The following is a 20,757-nucleotide window of genomic DNA, read 5'->3' as shown; positions in this document are numbered from 1 at the left end:
CTATGTAAGAACTTTACATGTATTTGAGAAACATCATTTGACACCAAAAACCAAAAAGTCAACACAACCTGATCAGACACAAACAACATTTTAACATATGCACTATTTTAAGGTAAAGACAGCAATTCATGGAAATGTCACACAGTGTGTGTTGAGATGATCTGCACTTAAGCACATGCCATTCAAAAGACCATCTTATTCTTCTTGAGAAACGGTAAAACACAGGCCATTTCCAAGTAATGATGGGAAGGCTGTGGGAGAGACTTGCAGCGGAAGGCATGTCAAGGTTACATGTCATTGACTCTTTGTTGAGAAAAGCCACACAACCTTCAATATACTCTTCAATATATGCTCTCAAAAGAATCGCATATACTAATATTTACATTTACGCATTTGGCAGATGCCTTTATCCAAAGCGACTTAAACATTGCATTTTACTATACATTTGATTCTGACTGTGTGCAATCCCCAGGATCCACACCATGATCTAACCACTGAGAAACAGGAAAGCAAATCAATCAAAAAGGAAAACATTCACAATGATTGGTTTTGAGTAAACTGTATTTTTGTTATTATTCTATCAGTTTTTATTTAATAAATCGCTACTAAAAACTTCTCCACACTAACCATAAACATTTACTTAGTAGCCTAATATTTACTCAAAGATTAGACCTTTCTCTGTGTGTGTTTTTCTTTTTTCTTCCTGTAAAGTTGCTTTGAAACAAAAAAACATTGTAAAAATTGCAACATGAATAAGATTTAATTGAAACATAATGAGAAAAAAAGTTGTACTCCTATTTATCAAAGGGTCTCCATGTTCTCCTTATCTCGATTCGCTTGTGGCTTAACGTGTCAATAGTGTAAAACCTCGTTATTTTCTCTCTTTGTTTCTGTACTGGTGTTGAATATCAAGTGAGCTCATGAATTGACATTCACTTGTAGAGGCTTTTCATTCCAGAGTAAATAAAACATTCCCAAATACTTGCGTTCTGATGCGCGACTTCTCCGCCCCCCGCCTTCACAGTCGCGCATGCAGGAGCGCGTGTGTTTCATTCCCTGACGGACACGCGCTGAAAGCGGTAATATGGCTAAATCTCAGTCCAGACGATGCTGTCTGTGCGTCCTCGCTTTCATTGGCATTGCCGCTGTTATCTGCGTCTGCGTCATTCTGCGCACCAGACAAAGACATTGCGACTCTTTTACGCACGCTGCCGTTTCTGCGGACTCTCAGTTGTGCTCTGATGTTGGCAGGTAAGACATTTAGGATTTTAATGCTTTAGATGTGTAGTGCATTAAATATATTCTATTCAAGTATTCTTGAGTGAAATATGTTGTATCATACAGTTAAAGTGCACGTGAATATCATCTATAAAAGTACGAATATATATATATTGTAAAGCGTTTCCGTTGACTTAAGTTTATCACAGTAATTTATTCTCGCTTAGCTTTACACATTTTTGTTTTAAATAAAGAATGGATGTATTTCGAACAATGTGCAAGAATGAAATTGTTGGAGATAATCAGTTTAAGAGATTAGTTATTAATACCATGACCAGATCGTGCACATGGTGACCAGGACAAACGGAATTGTGCTTTGAACCAAAAAAGTGGACAGACGCACTTTATTTATTTTTGGTGATCTAAAAGCATGCGTGCATATATGCGTCAAAGCTTCAAATTGATAGCTTAACAAATAAATGTACCTACTGAATGTATGCATTACGAATTTGCATTATATATATAATCAGGATTTTTTTTGTTCTGTCCTGTTAAGTATAGCTGCTTTGGAACAATGCAAATTGTGAAAAGCGCTACATAAATAAAATTGAATTGAATTGAATTGAATTGAATTGAATTGAATTGAATTGAATTGAATTGAATTGAATTGAATCAGTCAGAGTCAGTCAGTTTAAACGCGCCAATCTACCCAAACGTTGCCAAGTTCCTTTGTTCCAAATACCACAAATCAAACCAGTTAGAATCAAGGCATCTGGCTGCCAAACCTCTCGCAGATTATCAATCCAGAATAGCGAAGCATTAGAACAAGATCAACCTGTATTACAAAGCCCCAAAGAGAAGTCAAACTCCTGTGACATTTTCTCTGTTTCCTGCATTTTGTGCCAAGCTCACATAGCATTTCCTTGTTCTGATGTGTTTGCTCATTTATCGCTGCATTTCAAAGAACTTGACTTTGGTATTGTGTCTGGGGTCATGCTTCAACTTTCTCCCATGGCAGAGGACATAAACTACAGAAGCTTGGCATTTTCCACACAGGCAGATAAATTGTCCTTTATGTGACATTTAAAATCGAGTCCCCAAGAGCTGTGAAGAAAACAACTTAGAATGTGAAAGGAACACAATTGACCTGCATTAGTTCCATCAGTACATGTTGTTTCTAACATGTGTGATCACATCAAAATCAAAGCAGCTGTTTTGTGTCATATGCACAATATGCCGGTTACTTTGCAAAAACTCTCAATCGTGTAATCGCTTCTGGTGGCCTTTTAGAAAAACAAACTGTGCTTGTTTGATCTGTGTCCAACTATTGTGCTGGAGAGATCTGCGATGTACTCAGATCTGACATCACAACATGGTATCACGGTCTGTCTCTTTAGAGTAACCTGTCTTGCTTGGGGCACAATGATGAATTGTTATATAGTAAGCATCAGCCATACCGATAACCAAACACAGGAAGTTCACTTCGGGCCAGACGCGTGTGTCAAATACCCATGTTTAAAAGTGCATGGTTTTCCATTGTCAGCTAAGTCCATTTTCAGGAATTGCACATCCTTAACGTTCCATATTCCTCGTGAACGGACACATGAAAATAATAAATAAAAAAGTGCTATTTTATGTTCTGAGGCATCCCTTCTCTATATGTGGTTAATTATTGTTTTGTTTTGTGTATTTGAACAGAAATTGTCTCAAAAACGATGTTCTTTTTTGTGCATATTTCTCATTTTATAAATAGAAAACTTGTGGATAGAATTGATCTTTTTCAAATGTTTACACGCTTTTCTCAAGGGTTTAGTCAAATAGAAACAGATGGTTCCCTATTAAATACAGTGGGTAAAATAAGTCCACTTTTCTTGTCACCATTTTCTCAGTAAATATATATCTCAAGGAGCTGTTGAAATGAAATTTCATCAGATGTCAGTAACAATCAATACATACAAAGAAACAAAACAAATAAGTTCACAAATTAAGTTATGTATAATAATAATAAGATGGTGAAGGGGAGGTGCAAAAAGGAAAGCCAAGACATCAGCTGAAATCTTTCAGTAATTAGAAAGCAATCTTGCCCCTTGTCAGTGGAAATAGCATCAGCTGGATCAGCCCCAACCCGATGGCATATAAAGGGTGTCTCATCACCGAGATGTCATCTCATATTGGGTTGCAGCAAAGAGCTCTCTCTCAAGACCTTCACAACCTTATTGTTGCGAAACATACTGATGGCATTGGTTAAAGAAGGATTTCTAAACTTCTGAATGTTCCAGTGAGCGCTGTTGGGGCCGTTATCCTTAAGTGGAAAGACCATAACGTACCAACCCTGACCAGGTGCTCCTCGCAAGATTTCTGACAAAGGAGTAAAAATAATAATCAGAATAATCAGACCGCTTGTGGAGAACTTCAGAAACACCTGGAATTAACATGTACAGTGGCCTGTATGCGTGCTCATCACGCAAGAAAAAACATGTTAAAGCTCGTTTTAAGTTTAACGACATCTGGTGAACATTTCATGTCACCTTGAGAAATACATTTACTGAGAATTTTTTGTACAATTTTTATTTTACCCACCGTACATTCTGTCAGCTGGAATCTGATGCTGTAACCCAAACCTTTAACAACAAAAGCACACTTAATAAAAGTGAATTAATAAACCGACTGACCCAAATCAAATGAATTATGAGCTGGTTTGTCGTTTTCTTTCCTATTTGACTTTCATGTTGTAAAAGTAACTCAATACTTTAATAATGTGTCATCTAACATCCAATGGCAGAGCAATTTACTCTACCTGTACAGAACCTTTTCTATTCATGTAGATTATGATTTGATAATTACACATCATTATGTGATTCATATACAGCACTGTATTACATTACACTGGTATAAAGATTATGGCCGTTTTATTTGAAATAAATCTTATTCTTATTCTTTATCGTTTTCTTTGTGTGTTCCGTCCTTTACTGACTTTGAAAGATTTCACTTTTCAGTTTGACACATTCTGTGATATCAGACATCCGATCTCATTCATCATATAAAAAATCTCTCTGGCTGCTGCGCACACACAGCACAGGAGAAAAATCCAGCGAGTGTGCCGGATTCGGTCTGTGCGCGAGCTTGTGCGAGCATGCGAACATTAAGTTCATTGAGCTCCAGATCTAGTTCAGACCTGCCCTGAGGGTCTCATTTGTCATACTGACACAAACACATAAGAAAAAGTGCATGTGTCGCATAACTCAAAACAATGTGTTATTAAGGATATCGATACGGATTAGCCTAAACATTACAACAAAATCTAAAGACCAGAAGAGATGTGAAAAAGTCAAGCTTATTTCTGTAATGTTAAAAACAAGTGAAGTAATGATGAGATATGTGTTTTGTTCACAGGGATATGCTTCTTCAGGGGGGCTCGGCAGTGGATGCAGCCATCGCCGCTTTGCTCTGTACTGGAGTGGTTAACCCACAGAGCATGGGCTTGGGAGGGGGAGCCATCTTTACTATTATGGACAAAACCGGTATGCGGTTTCATGGTTTCACTGTCAAATATCCCAGTGTGGTAATTACAACTCCAGGCCAGACATATATTACTGATCAATAGTGCGGGGTCACATGACTGAAGTGGTTCTCATGACCTTAAACATCTTGTATTGTGAAGTTGTATTTGTTTATTTTTTTAAATGCGTGTCTTGAAAAAGTAACCAATTAGAGCCTAGAATAGTTGGGAACTTTTTCAAGGCTGTTTTAAAAGATTTCAAAAAGCTGGTTTTAAAAAGCCAATAGTTTTCTCAAAGTCTAGGCGAGGCTGAAGATGCTATAATGTTACAGCTTTGGTTTATTTTGGATCTTTGGGAGTTCAACATGTGGGAATTCATACTTTACTATTGTTATCGAATGTGAGAAAAACATTTAAAAGGAATTGAGACTTGTTCACCACATTTAGTTTTATTCATTCATTAGGTTGATTCTTATAAACAATTAGTATAACAAATTTGACAAAAAAGTGAAATCATTTAGATCACATTGTTATTCTAAGCTTTTGCTGGCTGGGACTCTCTGACTGCTTCATGGAAACTTGTTTTACTCGATAGTTTATGTTCTGAAGAATGTCTTTCAGCAAACACAGTGAGAATGTTTTCTGTCTTTTTAAGGCAAAGTTACAGTCATCAGCTCGCGAGAGACGGTCCCTAAAGGTGTCAAAGCTGATTTACTGAAGCGCTGTCCCAAGTCTCTAACCTTCGCTACAGGTACATAAAACAAGGATCCTGCCTCCGGTTGGGTATTTGTAATGACATTACAGGTAAACAACAAAACCTGTATGATCCCTTTTGGATATCATGTGCGTATACAATTTGGGCTACAACTATATTAATAAACACAACTTTCTTTTAAGGAATCACAATAGGACATTGTGCATAGGAAAGGGGAATTTTCTTTGGGGGACGGGTATGAATTACGGTGGACTCGTTTTGCTTGTTTTATACTCTTGAGCAAACTTCCTGAGGTAGCTCAGATGTCAAACTGACTGGCTTACAAAGACGGTTGCCAAATATATATTTATCAAGAATGTTATACTTAATGAAAAGTTATGTTGAGGTTTCCACACTATTCATGCATAAAATTGCATTTAATTATAATTTACTCTCTTATTACTTGTAATTGCTTTGAAAACTCTGTTTCAGAAAGATTTGATTTCAAACGCAACACATGCAAAACGTTCATCATTTGTGCTTTATCAATGTGACCTGTGAATATAATGATTAGGAGCAGATTTTAAATTATTGACTGAATGATGTAAATTGACAGATTGTCTTTATTTCTATATGTTTCAATGCTCAATCTTTGTCTCACAGGAAGCGAATGGATAGGTGTACCAGGAGAACTCCGTGGTTATCAACGCGCGCACCAGCTGTATGGAAAGCTGCCCTGGGACAAACTTTTTGAGCCCACCATCAAGCTGGCACGAGAGGGCTTTCCCATGCCAACCTACCTCGGCAAATTCTTGCAATATGATGTGGTCAAACGGCTGATTCAAGGCACTAAACTCTGGTACTGTATCTTCTACAACCCGACCCATTCTTTATATACATGACTTGATGATTGACATCTGAATAGCATAGTTTATTTAAAGGCACAAGTACGATTGCACTTGTAGAGCAGTCCTTGTGATTCACGTCAAAGAAGTAGGTTACGATTCAGCCTCCGGCAAACGGCAGGAAAAACGAAAGCTCTGCCATTGTTGTGTTGTGTAACACTAGACCTACATTGAGGAATTAAGTTCTTTTTTGGTTATCGATTGGATGTAAAAAATATATTTTATTCATATTTCTTATTTTGATTTTGCAGTCAAATATTACCTCAACATGCCACTGACACATTTCACTTCTGCCATTTACACTGGTGATTTATACTTACGGTAGATAAATTATTATAAGAAATGTGCCTATTTTCTAGTGATTTGTTCTGTCACAAGAACAAGACAGTATTTGGCCCACGGGATGTCTTGAGGTTCCCTAAGCTGGCAGAAACCATGGAAATCATCGCCAAAGAAGGAGCCGATGCCTTCTACACAGGAACCATTGCGAGGGACTTGATAGATGATGTAAAAGCTGCAGGTGCTAAATGTTTATATACAAACTGTGTTTACTTCTACAACAGATAGTGCTTCCAAAAACACTGAAGTTTTTGGCCGTTGCGTTTGTTTACACAGGTGGAACATTATCAGAAGATGATCTGAAAGCTTTCCAGGTACGAGTCAGCGATGCATGGTCAGTTCAACTGGGGGATTACAAGATGCACTTCCCTCCTCCTCCAGCAGGGGGCGCGATCCTCGGCTTTATCCTTCAACTTATGCACGGTAGGTCTTCTGGAGGGTCTAAATGCAGGCCATGAACTAACGAAACAGCTGTTGCTTGTGCATATTCAGAATCTGTTTGTGTATCCCAAGGGTTCGGCTCCTCTCCAGCCTCCATCAGAGGAGAACAGAAAAAAGTGACTTTGCATCGTTACCTCGAAGCAGCAAAATTTGCAAACGGACAAAAGCGCAACCTAGGAGACCCGCTCTTCAACTCCAGAGATGTGAGGCGCCTGCAGCGTTAGCAATGTTGTTTCTTCTTGTTTCTCTTTCCACGAAAAATGTCAACATTTCACAACCTCAAAGTTTCTTATGTCCTTCTTTGTGTTGCATTGCAATTTTTGGCTTTGCTTAACAAAATAACTGGGGGTCAGAGTAGGTTGAGTGATTCCATTGAATGGCCTGATGTTATTTCCTCTGAAGGCCACACAAATGCTAGAAATAATGTTGACAAAGTTGTTTGTCAACCAAGCATAATTTCAAAGATTTGATTTGGAAAAATAATAAACTTTACACATCTGGCATAGAAAGGGCAAAGACAGACTAAACCATTTTTACGCATTAAAAGATACAAACACAGACAGGACCAAGATTCTGGAACTAACATGTTCATTTGTGTCTTTTAAACTAGATGACATACATGACAGACAAGACGTTTACAGACCGTATCAGGGCTTTGATCACCGATGGACTCACGCACGACGACGTCTCCTACTACAACGTCACGCCGTCATCCGACCACACTGGCACGACGCACGTTTCAGTCATGGCAGCAGATGGCAGTGCTGTGTCAGTTACCAGCACCATCAACCACATGTGAGTAAAGCACAACTACAGCATAATGTTCAACAAGCGACGGTTCACAGTGTGTCTGAATGCTAAAAGTAATGCTTATTTAACGCATTTCAGTTCATTTCTATTAGATTTAAACTAGCCATCGTGGGTGAATTTCTAAGGCAAGGCAAGAATAAGCAGACTTTAATTTATTATGATCTGTTTCCAGGTTTGGATCATCTATTTATTCGAATAAGACGGGTATCATCCTCAATAATGAGCTAGCTGACTTCTGTGGCAAAGCGGATTCTGTCACGCCTGGTGAAGATCTATTTCTAAACCTCATTTTGCATTTTGAACACCGGACCATTATAGTTTTTTCTCCGCAGGTGAGCAGCCACCTTCCTCCATGGCTCCATCTATCCTGCAGTCCTCCTCTCAGCAGAAGACACTGGTGATTGGTGGATCTGGAGGCAGTATGATCACTACAGCCATGGCCCTGGTGAGCTGAAATCCAGTTAGTTTACAGTAAATCAACCTGCGAAGGAATGTTTAGTTTTTATTTATTCGCTCTGGGACCCATTCGATTTATTGTCTGTGTTAGTTGAGAGCATGCAAGAGATGCAGTATGTAGACATAAGGTTGAAAATAACCCACTGTATTCCTCGTAGATTTACTTTAATGAAAGCTTCTCTCTCTCTCTCTCTTTCAGTCCATTATGAACCACCTGTGGTTTGGTATGAGTCTGAGCGAATCTATCGCTGAAAAAATTGTATTTGTGAATTCCAAGAACACCATCAACTTTGAGCATGGATACGACAATGTAAGTTATTCAGATTTTAGACCTTTCTAACAATATTATTCTAACGCCAATCACAAATAATAATCCATGTTTACAGAGTATAATTGCTCATTTCTCGCACTTTTCCAGTCACTGATTACATTCATCATTTTTTAACAGGTAATCTAATCTATGTTGTTCATTTTTGCTCCTCAGGCAGCTATAGAGGCAATGACAGCGTTAAGACACGTTGTGGAGAAAAATCCGTACTTTTTTAATGTGGTCAATGGCATCTCGAAAGATGGACACTGCATCAGCGCTGTGTCCGACGCCAGGAAGGTCGGCAAGTCAGCGGGATACTGATGTGCCTCTGAATCTGCCGGTCAGCTGCAGCTATATTGGGGCTAGTTGTCAAATGGCGAAGCACAACACTCCATCTATCAGTTTCAAACAATCTCCAAATCCAGCGTTATATCCACAGTTTATATTACATTCATCTCTGAAATGCTGTGAACAAACAAACACACCTCAACTTCTCTCAAGTTGTTGCGAAACACATTTTCACAAACAGCTTTCCAAAACCTACACGAACGCTGGGCGAGCACAGAAATACTAGGTCATACGTCCAACTCATTTTTGACAAGTTGAGCATGCCAAGCACGAGCATGTTTAACATTGTAAAGAGGTCAGAATGCATGAAACACCGTTGCACAGAAGGACTAAATCGTGTGACAATTAGCCCCGGTCTTTCATTTTTTTTGTTTTCTTTTTATCATGAAAAGCCTAAAAAAGTATAACATTTTCTAATAACAGAGATCTTCTTACAAATATCTAATTCCTTATTGTAGAAGCTATACTTCTGTTTTCACACATTGTTACCGTATGTTGGGAGAGATTGTTTTTCAGTATCGTCAAAATGTGAATGTTACAAAACTGAATGTTGCACTTCTATCGCTAAATCATTTTAGCATATATTTTTATATCTTGTGTTCATGTGCACTTTTGAATTTTTATAAGGATGTACCTTTTTAAATACCATTTTACTAGGGTATGGTTAATCTTCAGTGAATATTTTCTACTGTACTGTAAGTGTTTTTTAATGGTATGGATATATTTTACTGTCTCTGTATCTGATCTGAAATAACGTTAATAGATGCTCATAATGGACACCAGCGTCTCCTCTGACATCCCATGATGCACAGCGGCTAACCAAATCAAATAATCTACTTAAGTGCATTTTCATTTCCTTATAAATATCTCTTTTTTTCAGATCCTGAGTTCATCTTTTCTTTGACCTCACATAAACTATAAATTAAGTTGGCGGTTTATCCCTGATGAAAATGATATCAGCCCTCTCTGTCCATAAGGCTCAAGTTGAAATGAGACCATGCATAAACCATGAAGACAGAAAAAGTTGTAGCGGTGAAATTAAAGCGAGCAAAATGCAAAGGGCTTTCCCTCCAAGCAAAAGATATGCATTATTAAAACATGCAAATGCTGCTCGTTCGCAAACCTCCCATGCTGAGGAATAAATTCACAAATGAGTGCACATCTCAATGGTGACAGTGAGTAACTCTATCACGCTTTTCAAAAACACTTAAAGGGACCATATTAGGGACTATATAGTGAAGCTAAACTCACTGTACCATTTTCTTTTTTTTGAGGTTGGTGCCCGTTTTGTGCACCCTGCTGCCAAACAGTCATTAACAGATGAACTTCTGAACACAAGTAGTGTCTCGGATAGTCTCAAAACTGTGCTCCACCTTAAAAATTAGACTGAAACTCTCGACAGTCTCGTGTTGTTGTTGTACCGACAGGAGTCACCTGACACGGCTTTATTGTCAACCCCCATGGGAGAGCAGAGAACCGTGAAAGAGCCTGACCTTTTCCAAGCAGCACAAACCCAACGGCTCCTAAAGCCACCCGATGGGTACAAAGACAACGCTAAAATATTGGCAAATCAAGAGGCTCGGGCCAAACCTGTGTAGTTTGGATTTAAACAGACCCACAAATAACTTTTGATAATAGCAACAATATGAATCACTCCATTAGCACCAAGTTCTGAACTTTTAATGCAAATGGCTTCATTTTCATTGAGGCAAAAAAATCCTGGGTGTTGGTTGTGTGAATTGTTAAGGTTACACGACCCATCCAATAAATTGTTTATTCAATAAATGACTATACCTTAATGTATACATAATACATGTGGGGGATTTGAGGCGCCACTTACGCAGCTCTGCTGGTGAAGGGGGCGGGACTCTTCAGATTCTAAAGCAGGTTTTATTGGACGAGAGCTTTGTTGAGAGTCAGTTTTAAGCACTTATATCTTCTAAATGGGAATTTTGTCAGCGCATAGAAGCATATCAGTTTATTGACATCCTTATGACTAACTTATTTTTAATAAAAGGAAAAAAAACGTTCAATTTGATTTCACTGGGGCTTTAACAAAAATGTCCCTAAAACCAAATATTAAGATATATTGATAATACAATAAATTATGCAACAGTTTAAGCTGAACAGACAAATTTACCAGTTTGTCTTCTACCTGTCAAATACAAGCGACAGCGAGTTACACTTGACAGAATTCTGATAATATAGCGTATAGAGGTTTTCTTTGTAAAATGATTACGGTTCACAATCGCATGCTTATTAGCTGAACTACTCAAAATCGTTGTAAAGCTTGAAAGGTTTGATTAAGAACTTCTTATGTGATTATGTAATCGTCCCCTGAAGGCTTGATCATAAATGATGCTGCTTGATGTTCGGTCGTTGCGCCTCTGGGTTGAATAACACACTTCCGGGACATTAAAATGAGTATTTAAACTTCAGCTTGATTAAAACTCGCTCCCCTGAGAGGATCCAGCTAGGTTGTGCGAAAACTTCATTGGCCTAGATGGATACCTCAGTAAGGACAAAAGACCAGCTTCAAACACACTGTAATGATTACCTGTCACCAAACATGCATATCTGCGGAAATAAATAGCCTATGAATCCATTTAATCAAAAGAAACCGTTTTCTATGTGGGTGTGTTTGTCACCCGACAGTTTAATGTCCGACCAGGACAGGAAAATGTCCTTGGGTAGCATCTCTTTTGCCTGAAGCTGGACTGGAAACCCGAATCGCTGAATCGGATGTCAGTACCCAGCTGCATAACCTCCCTTACGGGGGTCTGACTCAGCGCGAAGTCCATCACTTGACCGCACAATAGCCTGGACCACAGCGACTGTGGACTTTATCACTTCTGTAACGTGATTCTTCTGGGCAAGACCCTCCAAAACTGCCTGTGGGATGAGATTGAGATATGGATAGATATGCATTGTGTACTGTATCTTATCTTATCTAGATTTTTATTGGAGCTGTAGATGTACATCTTATCTTAATAGATCGGTTTAAAATGACCCTTGCGTGCATTTCTCAACCCACCTTGTCAAAGTCAGACTCTAATTGCGTGACGTTGGGACTGAGTTGATTGTGAATTCTCGGCTCTACGATTGATTTCTTCAAGTCGTAATTGAAAAACAAGGTGTTTAGAATCACCTGCACAAAGGACATCTGTCATGCATGAGGTCACAAGAAAGGAACTAAAATACAGTGCAAAAGTATTTTCAGCACCTGAGCTACTGCTGTGGTGATCCTGGTTCCACCCGAGCCCCCGACTACCATCTTAACTTTGTTGTTTTTGTCCAGCAGGATGGCGGGGCACATAGATGACATGGGTCTTTTATCTGAGCAAAAAGTGTAACAATTGACTATACAAAACCTTCACCATGTTATCAATTCAAGAGGTGGGGTCCTAGTACAAACTTAGCCCATAGACATTCATTCTGTGTTTACTCACGTGGTACAATGAAGTTATTGGGGGAAGGAGGAACTCCAAAATTGTTGGTAATCAATGGAGAACTGAAGTCATCCATCTCGTTGTTCAGAATAATCCCAGAGGAACTGGCCATGAATTTGGAGCCAAAGCTGGGAGAACAGAAAGTCAACGGTGATTAGTTAGTGGGGTATATGCAACGATTAAATTGTATATTAATCAGTATTTACTCGATTTTTAACCAAATTATTTAAACATCCTTAAAACTAAATAACAAGATATATTTACTTTTTTCTGCTTCTTGAGTAAATAGGAAGTACATTTCTTAAAGTCACCATGAAATCACAGCGTTGCAGTGATGATTATAAATGATTTATCCGTGCACACCATTCTTTTTTAATTCCTTTGCACTTAAAAAATATATATAAAACAATTTTATTCTTTTCTTTTGTACATGTACTGTATTGCCTTACCAGGCCCAAACGATAAATAAATACATAGAATTATGATTTGTATAATAAACTTTGTTGCTGACATCACATCCGGTTTATACCTCCTCGTAACGTCACCACCGTGTTTGTGTTCAATTCATGTAAATAAAACCCCCACAATCCATGACAGACTCGTCGTTACACAAACTTTTGATCATGGAAGTTAAAGACGGTAAATGCTCACTATAGATTAATGGTGCTGGTGGCACTGACAGCGCTGCCGTCCTCCGCCAACACCGACAGATGCGACGTGCCGTGATTGTCCGGAATGAAGAACTCGGGATCGTAGTAGCTCTCTGGTTGTGTTGTATCATCTGTGATCTTCTGTCGGATCATGTCAGCATAGCTTTTCGAGGTAATGTTCTGGATGAACTGACGGTGAGTGGATGTGGAAAACAGATCATTACAATAATATTCAGCTTGAAAGAGCAGCTGATCAAAAGGCTGCCATTCAACACTGCAGTTTATACATTGTGATTAGTGTTAGAAGCAGTGTGTCAGTCTCAATAAAGACTTTGATCTGCAACTCGACCAAGACGGACTAATATATGCCAATTATTTTTGTCATTTGACAATTTGCTTAAGAGTTTTTGTTTACAACATTTTTACGAAGAGTTCATTTGCAAAAACAGAAAACGTAGCTTTTATACATTTTCATAAATCATGTTTTTATTTGTATTTTTATTTGTTATTAATGGAGATATTACTTATTAGTAGGCTATATTAGATATAAATGAACTATACGTCTTTTTTATGTCATTTTTAGTGACATAAAAGTATCTGCCAAAAGTATTTAGTAAGTATCTGCCCAGTTCAGTGTTATTGTATAGAAAAGTCTGTGTAACTCACACCACTGGCGTGTTAATGATGACAGTGTTGACTTACATCTGAGATGTTGAGAAAATTTCGATCGCCCAGCACAGTCCTCTTGGCATATGCGAATCGGAAGGCCTCCACTATGCGGTGATAGGTGAGGATTTTCTTATCGGTGGTGGAGACGCTTTCTGGGCTGAAGTTGAAACCTAAATGAAAGACGTTTGGTTATATGATTGTTTTCACAGTTATCATCTGAACAGCAAAAACAAACCTAAACCAGCATCTCTAAACCTAAAAATCTTTTAAATACATTTGTGTTTTGAAGTTTATAGAACGTACAGATTTACGTTGCTTGCGATAAAAGCATCAGCCAAATCCCTGAATGTAAAATTAGCGTCTGGTGTCTGCAAACTTCTCTGTTTGTTTCAGGCACCGATTCCAGACACGTCCGTTCGAAATAATTGAAACAATTATCGGTGATCCTGCGTGGAAAAGGTTTCATAACGGCTGAATAAATTGTGAAAAACAAGCGCGAACAGTGTTTATCGACAACCTTGCTCTGGCTGTCAGGAACTTAATGAATAAGTATCTCATCAGTAAAGCCACAGAGTGGGTGTCTGCAGACCGAGCCAGCAGAGCGGCCTGCAAAGCCAAGCTGATGAATCTCAGATGACAGGCTGCTTCGCTCTATCCCCTGCTGCTGGAACCCCAAGCAAAGGGTCGGGACACGCTGGCTGTGTGGATTTTTCCATGCTCGGTTTGTGTCCAATTAGTGGCAAACAGCCCACGTTAATGTTGGTGTGGGAGACGGGGGACAAAAACAGCCGAGCGAAAGGTGGGGGGATTTTAATAGCTCGTATAGTAGGGAAAGCTTTTGAAGTTTGGATGTCACATCCTCTGCTTACTATTTGTAATTGGATGTTTTATTTCATTGTTAAATCTGTACAATCTGTAACGATGCCATAGAAGAACCATTTTTGGTTGCACGAAGAATCATACAGTCTTTTTTATAGCTTTCTTTCGCGACAAAGAACCTTTTGGGAAGCAGAAAGGTTCTTCAGATATTAAAGGATCTATTAATGGAACCAAAAGGTTCTTCTATGGCATCCAAGGACCTTTTGAAGCACCTTATTTTTAAGAGAATAGAGGCGACGGGTACATGTTTAGAGATCTAAGCTCTTATTTTCTCCTTTTACAGACATATTTACTTTTTTACATGATTACTTGTGTAAGGGTTAAACTTGCAGAATTAAATGTGATTGTTCTAACACCGGGTTATGAAATCTAGTGCTTAACACTTTTGCATTGTTAAAGTGATAGTTCACCCAAAACCATTGACATGTGTGACATGTCACACTCATGTCATCTCAATCGTGTATGATTTTCTTTCAACTACAGAACACAAAAGAAGATATTTTGAAGAATGTTGGTAACCAAGCAACCCTGCCCCTCCATTGACTTCCATTGTATGGAAACAAAACCACTGAGACATTTCTCAAACTATCTTCTTTTGTGCTCCACACAAAATGACACGAGAGTCTTTTAATGGGATGGCTATAACCGATTCTTACTGCTGAGGATGTTGAGTATTAACGTGAGCACTGGTCCGCTGGCAGGAGCGTTGGGAGTCACCATTGTGTATTCTCCCACCTTAGCGGTGGGGGGGTTCTCATCCAGTACAGGCTTGTAATCTCTCAGGTCCTCCAGAGTTATAATCCCTCCTACAGGACACACAACACAACAGATAATCAATGACGCACAACGTTAAGCATCCTAACAAGATCAGACCGAGCGAGTTATTGATTTATTTATTAAAAGGCAATTGTGTGTTATCCTCTGTGTGAGGTGGACTATTGTGTGAGATGTAAAATATTTGGAACCCCTCTGCCAATATATTGTAGTACCTTTCACAACACCGATAGACAGTCGAGTATATCTTTAAATGAATTACAGTACACCTAATTTCAGGGTTCGTGGTATTAGTTCACCTAAAAATATATATTCTGTTATCATTTATTCACCCTCATGTCATTGTTTATGACATTTTTCTGCAGAACACAAAAGAAGATTTTTTTTTAATTTTGGTAACCAAACAACTCTGACCCCCATTAACAAAACACTGAGACATTTCTCCAAATTTCTTCTTTTGTGTTTCACAGATGAAATGGTATGTATGACATGAAGGCGAATAAATGATGTCAGGTTTGATCTCATTTAACCGTTTGATACAGAGATATCATTTGCGATATCATATTTACAAGAATATATCGTTACTCTCTGATTTCAATGTATTGACGTTTAGGCTTTATACATGATTGTTTTTTCAGGACCATCAAAAGAAATGGTTTGAGGAACATGTAACATCTGTTTTGCATTTGATTTTGTTTTCGAGACAGAGAAAGAACAAAACTGAACCTGCATCTTGGATGTCTCTCACAAGTTTCTCGGCTAGCGGGCCGCTATAGAACGCTTCGGCCCCGTTCTCAGCTATGTGCTCATAAGTGTCGGCCAGTTGGGAAAAGATGATTGTATCGTTTTCCTTTAGGATGTCGCCATTGGAATTGCAGAAGACAGAACTAAGTATAACAAAATACACACACAATCATAAGGAATATTATATTTCATTCTTAAATGTGTCATTTTATTACAATTATATTATTTTTAGCACACTCATGAATGTCATGTTGAGATCACATGACCAACTGGCGGCTCACTTGATCTCAGTAACCCACCATTGTCGGGAAATAAAGTCCAAAACCATAAAATAAACAATTACTTAGTGAACCTTTAAGTGTTAAAAAGCAAAAATGCGTTTACAGTTTGCCTACCATAATGCTTTGTCATTCAGAATGGTTCTCCTGTTAGAATAAATTGCACTGGCCAAAGCGAATCCCACAGGAAAGCCATTCCTTGCCAGTTGTGTACTAGGTAAAAACAACTCTTTCCACGGAAGCTTGCCATGGCGTTTGTGTGCCATCTCATATCCCCGAATCTCCCCAGGGACAGCGATGGCCAAACCACCTGTGAGTAAATTTGTCACAATCCCAAATGGTGTATAAGACCACAAACATATAATATAAAACAACACGAAGCACTTCTTTAAAAGACATGTTACTGTATTTAAAAATACACGCAAGGACCTGTCTCCCACAATGCATCTGCCTGCCAATTTTTAAAAATAAATTGTAGGTACATTGTTTAGACTTAACCGTGAAGTGTAGACTTCGCAGATTTTTCCATCTCTCCCCATGCAGTACACCATTAGGGGCTGTGTCCACCGAGGCGTATTTACACGAGGAGCTCAGCTGAAAATGACCGCTGCAGACTGAGCGTTGTGCCCCAAGTTGAGCATTTTCAACTCTTGGCACCCGGTCGAACGCCGGCGCTGGGCGTGTGAAAAAAAGTTTAAACAATTGAAAAAACTTGCCGTATGCCGGCAGAAACGCCTTGGTGGACACATCCCCTTTACCCTATGAAAAGCACGTTATTGCACGAAAGCAAGTTATTGATTGTTGAGATCATGTTTGTAGTTGTTGATGCTTATCACACTTTGGCACGTTCACAGGGTGTTATTTGGGTTTCACTGATTATTTCTGTCATGGAGTTAATAAATACCTTTCTGGGAAAGGTCTGTGCTATTGCCAAACATGTCTCTGGTCGCGTTTGCAGGTGCCGTCTCACGTGCATCAATAGTTTCGACTTTCCCTGTAAAAAATAAATATAAATGTCATGTTGACTTCAGCTGAATATAGATCGATGTATTCGCTTTATTCACACAGATGCCATGTGGAATCAGACAAGTGACGGTGAGCTCATACCAGTTTTGGCGTCATAAATAGTGAGAAAAAGTCCTCCTCCGATGCCCATGCTGTGGGCATTCATCAAAGCCATACATAGCAGAGCAGCAATGGTGGAATCAACAGCAGAGCCACCTTTCTTGAGAATATCCCTGAAGGGCACACAGAGAGGTCATGTCAAACCCAAAAATGAACATTCTGTTATCATTTCTTCACCCTCTTGTCATTTCAAATCTGTATGACTTTCTTTCTACCGCAGAACACAAAAGAAAATATTTTGAGGAATGCTGTTAACCGGCACCCATTGACTTGCATTGGTTTCGTGTCCATAAGCTGGCATGGTTCAGTTAGCGACCTTTTTTCAAAATATCTTCTTTTGTTCTTCGCGGAGGAAAGTCATACAGGTTTAAAAGTTCACTCTTGGGTGAACTATCCCTTTAAATACCAAGTATCAAGAACTGTGTACTGTACATACCCCTCTATGGGCCTCGGCAGATCATTCACTACATATATTGTAAGCTTAAAATTTAATTGATGTTTCTCAAACTTTGGTTACTAAATGACCTCAAACCTGCCAATTTCTGAGCACGGCCCGGCGTCTGCTGCTACCGCTGCCCTGAAGTAACCCGGTCCAGGCTTGGAAGACGCGTTGGCCTGCAGACTGAAGAAAACGGCTAAAAACGTTCCAATTGCTGCCAGCAGCAGCATCACGCAGCCGACCACTGTAGACCTCTGTACCATTTTTCTGCAATGAAATTACGCGTTTTCTTACTATTCAGTTGAGGACTTTATTGGATGTGTTTTACGAATGCTTGCTATGATATCCTCAACGGTTCTAATGCTTTGTTGGAGTTTGAGCAGCATCCTCTTAAAGGTTTTTTAACAGATTAGAGATCAGAACACGGACAAACTAGACCGTGGACATAATAGACTGTGCGTGCTACAGATAAGATACAGTAAATAAAAGACATCCGCTTCCGCACACATGTTGGATTCTGTATTCTGATGTTGCAATCAATGACTGTATTATATAAGTTGTGCATTGATCAAGTACCATTTCACCTGATTAAAACATTATATAACAGCATCTTTTATAAGTAGTTTGCTACAGAATAACGTGTATGTGACAGTTGAAAACTAAAGAGCAGAGTAAACAAGACTATTACAGTTACAGCACTGGATGATTTTGTGCTAAATACATATATTTGCAAAGATAATGCATTCAAAAGCATGCAATGCTGTAATGTGATAATTATTTGTTCAGAATGGTGCTTTTAAACTCATTGGCTTATTATTGCTCAAACTTTCCCATTTACATGTAAATCAACTCCCAATTTCAGGGGTGGAAAAGTGCAATGCAGAATATTACAAATGGTTCTCCTACATTTTATGTTGCTTAATGAAACTTTAGCTCTGCCAAAGGCAGCAGGGTTTCTGCATTTATAATTCGAGAACTTTGAATAAAAAGCCTCGTGTAAAGTAAAGTCCTCCTCAGAGAAGGCGCCTTTTCATCGTTTCAAAGCCCTGCTACTGTCCACATTAAATCCTGTCAGGGCGCTTTGTGTGGGAACGAATCACGGCACATCTCTGCAGTGCCCGCAGCCAACAAAATTAAAACCCACCACACCAGAGACTAGAATATTCTCAAACAGAGAGAAATTGTGTTATTTCCTCCTACAAAAGAATTCAATGTTTGTGTTCCACCATAAAAGACGCATTGTACGCTTCACAACACAGGAAACTGAAAACCCTTTCTCAAACAAAAATTGCTTTCCTTTTCTTTCCATTCTATGTGTGCAGGAAATTACTTATATGCACGATGCACCAAATCACATCTTGACATGTGAGTTTAAAATACATGAATAAAAGGAGTTTTACCTACCTGTATCTTTGACAGGCCTTATGTAGATTGTTCTTTCTGTCTGCCGTCCCGTGTAACTGAACCACTGGCTCACTATGTCTAACTATAAAGACCATCAAACTTTAACTTTGCTCGACAAATCACTTCACATAATCCTTCATAATTGTTTTATTACAGTCAGTGCAAGGATCACAGGTTGTGTCGACGAGAGAGAAACTCTCTACCGTAATAACAGCCATGTTCGTTCTTTCTAATGTTTAATTCAAAACCAAGTACAGATGGTTTAGTTACATCATAACTTCACAGTTTTTATCTACAAATGATTTAACCACTTCACACGTTACAGTCTGTTACTGTACATTTGCTTAGTCATGAAAGATTAACCACAGGAGGTTTAGCCTGTCTACGGTGCACTCACTTAAAGTCACCATGAAATCAAACAGGAGTGTTTTACACAGTGTTTCAGTGATTATTATAAATGATTTATCCGTGCACACCATTATTATTTTGATTCATTTGCACTTAAATCAAAAACATAAAGCTCCTTTCCCCCCTCAACAACAAAACATGACGTCAGCAACAAAAAAGAGGCAGGACTATACTGACTGTCCAATGCCAGGCATTTTTAGCCCTTCCCTTCAGGCCCAACCTACAACAAACCATTCAAAAAGGGAAGGGCAAATTAAAGCCCGCCCTTCCTTGTCTTCTCATTTCAGAAGCCGTTTTACTCTGATACACATCACGATACAGAACGGAAGTCAATCGCAACTTCCGTTTCATGGGGACTTTAACACAACGTTTATCAAAGTGTGGGGCTGGAATAGAGACAGTTGGGTCACAACAAACGGGAGGTATTGGGTCATTTTTATTAATTCCTTTATTTATTGATCATACACTCAAAATGCAATAACACAAATACATTTTGAAAAATGTTAGCATCTGACAAACATTAGGAAAAATTGTACCCTACGTTCTTAAAAATAGAGGTGCTTCAGAGCGATGCCATATAGATGAGCCATTTTTGGTCCCACAAAGAAACATTCAACCAAAGGTTCTTTAAAGAACCATCTCTCAAAGCAAGACACCTCTGTGTAATCTGAAATATTGTATAAATATTTTGTTTTGTGTTCAACAGAACAAAAATAAATAACTTTTCCTCCCATTGTAGTCAACGATATCCGAGAATTATCAGTTAATAACATTTTCCCAAATATCTTTCTTTGTGCATAACAGAGCATAGAAATACAGGTTTGGAACAACGTGAGGGTGATGACATCATTTTCCTTTTTGGGTCAAGTATCCTTTTAAAAACATCACATAAAATATCACAGTATACTACATTATTTG

At 38.7% G+C, this 20,757-nt stretch overlaps 2 protein-coding genes across 4 annotated transcripts; one reads left to right on the top strand and one right to left on the bottom strand.

Annotated features, from left to right (window-relative positions):
- Positions 1-991: 991 nt before the first annotated feature.
- ggt5b (gamma-glutamyltransferase 5b) lies at positions 992-9,900 on the top strand. Its single transcript, XM_079449015.1, has 12 exons — positions 992-1,251; positions 4,612-4,739; positions 5,373-5,468; positions 6,075-6,270; positions 6,676-6,836; positions 6,932-7,078; positions 7,169-7,299; positions 7,707-7,891; positions 8,079-8,170; positions 8,239-8,351; positions 8,562-8,672; positions 8,847-9,900. The coding sequence occupies exons 1-12, from the start codon at positions 1,085-1,087 to the stop codon at positions 8,991-8,993; spliced, it is 1,674 nt and encodes a 557-aa protein (XP_079305141.1). The 5' UTR covers positions 992-1,084; the 3' UTR covers positions 8,994-9,900.
- Positions 9,901-10,684: 784 nt separating this feature from the next.
- On the bottom strand, positions 10,685-19,658 carry ggt1b (gamma-glutamyltransferase 1b). Of its 3 annotated transcripts, none has more exons than XM_079449012.1 (13): positions 19,432-19,658; positions 18,121-18,294; positions 17,571-17,701; positions 17,368-17,457; positions 16,581-16,773; positions 16,168-16,328; positions 15,324-15,473; positions 13,822-13,958; positions 13,121-13,308; positions 12,470-12,597; positions 12,244-12,356; positions 12,055-12,168; positions 10,685-11,912 (listed from the first exon to the last, which is right to left on the bottom strand). In XM_079449012.1, the coding sequence occupies exons 1-13, from the start codon at positions 19,524-19,526 to the stop codon at positions 11,766-11,768; spliced, it is 1,821 nt and encodes a 606-aa protein (XP_079305138.1). In that variant the 5' UTR covers positions 19,527-19,658; the 3' UTR covers positions 10,685-11,765. The 3 variants fall into 3 exon arrangements, with proteins under 3 accessions (XP_079305138.1, XP_079305139.1, XP_079305140.1); XM_079449013.1 differs by having other exon boundaries at positions 12,055-12,129; positions 19,432-19,561; XM_079449014.1 differs by having other exon boundaries at positions 19,428-19,489.
- Between the last annotated feature and the right edge of the window lie 1,099 nt (positions 19,659-20,757).

Source organism: Barbatula barbatula (genome assembly GCF_947034865.1).
Source record: "Barbatula barbatula genome assembly, chromosome: 24".
NCBI lineage: Eukaryota > Metazoa > Chordata > Actinopteri > Cypriniformes > Nemacheilidae > Barbatula > Barbatula barbatula.
The sequence above is the reverse complement of the archived record's forward strand: the minus strand, read 5'-3'. Positions and strand labels throughout refer to the sequence as shown.

Bases quoted from the DNA above. Each gene is read 5' to 3' on its own strand.
- ggt1b (XM_079449012.1), bottom strand. From the start codon at position 19,526: ATGGTCTTTATAGTTAGACATAGTGAGCCAGTGGTTCAGTTACACGGG. The intron at 18,295-19,431 runs GTAGGTAAAACT...ATTTCATTGCAG, and splicing joins AAGGCCTGTCAAAGATACAG to AAAAATGGTACAGAGGTCTA. The intron at 16,774-17,367 runs GTATTTATTAAC...ATTTACTCACAG, and splicing joins CACAGACCTTTCCCAGAAAG to GTGGTTTGGCCATCGCTGTC.
- ggt5b (XM_079449015.1), top strand. From the start codon at position 1,085: ATGGCTAAATCTCAGTCCAGACGATGCTGTCTGTGCGTCCTCGCTTTC. The intron at 5,469-6,074 runs GTACATAAAACA...TTTGTCTCACAG, and splicing joins GTCTCTAACCTTCGCTACAG to GAAGCGAATGGATAGGTGTA. The intron at 8,352-8,561 runs GTGAGCTGAAAT...TCTCTCTTTCAG, and splicing joins TCACTACAGCCATGGCCCTG to TCCATTATGAACCACCTGTG.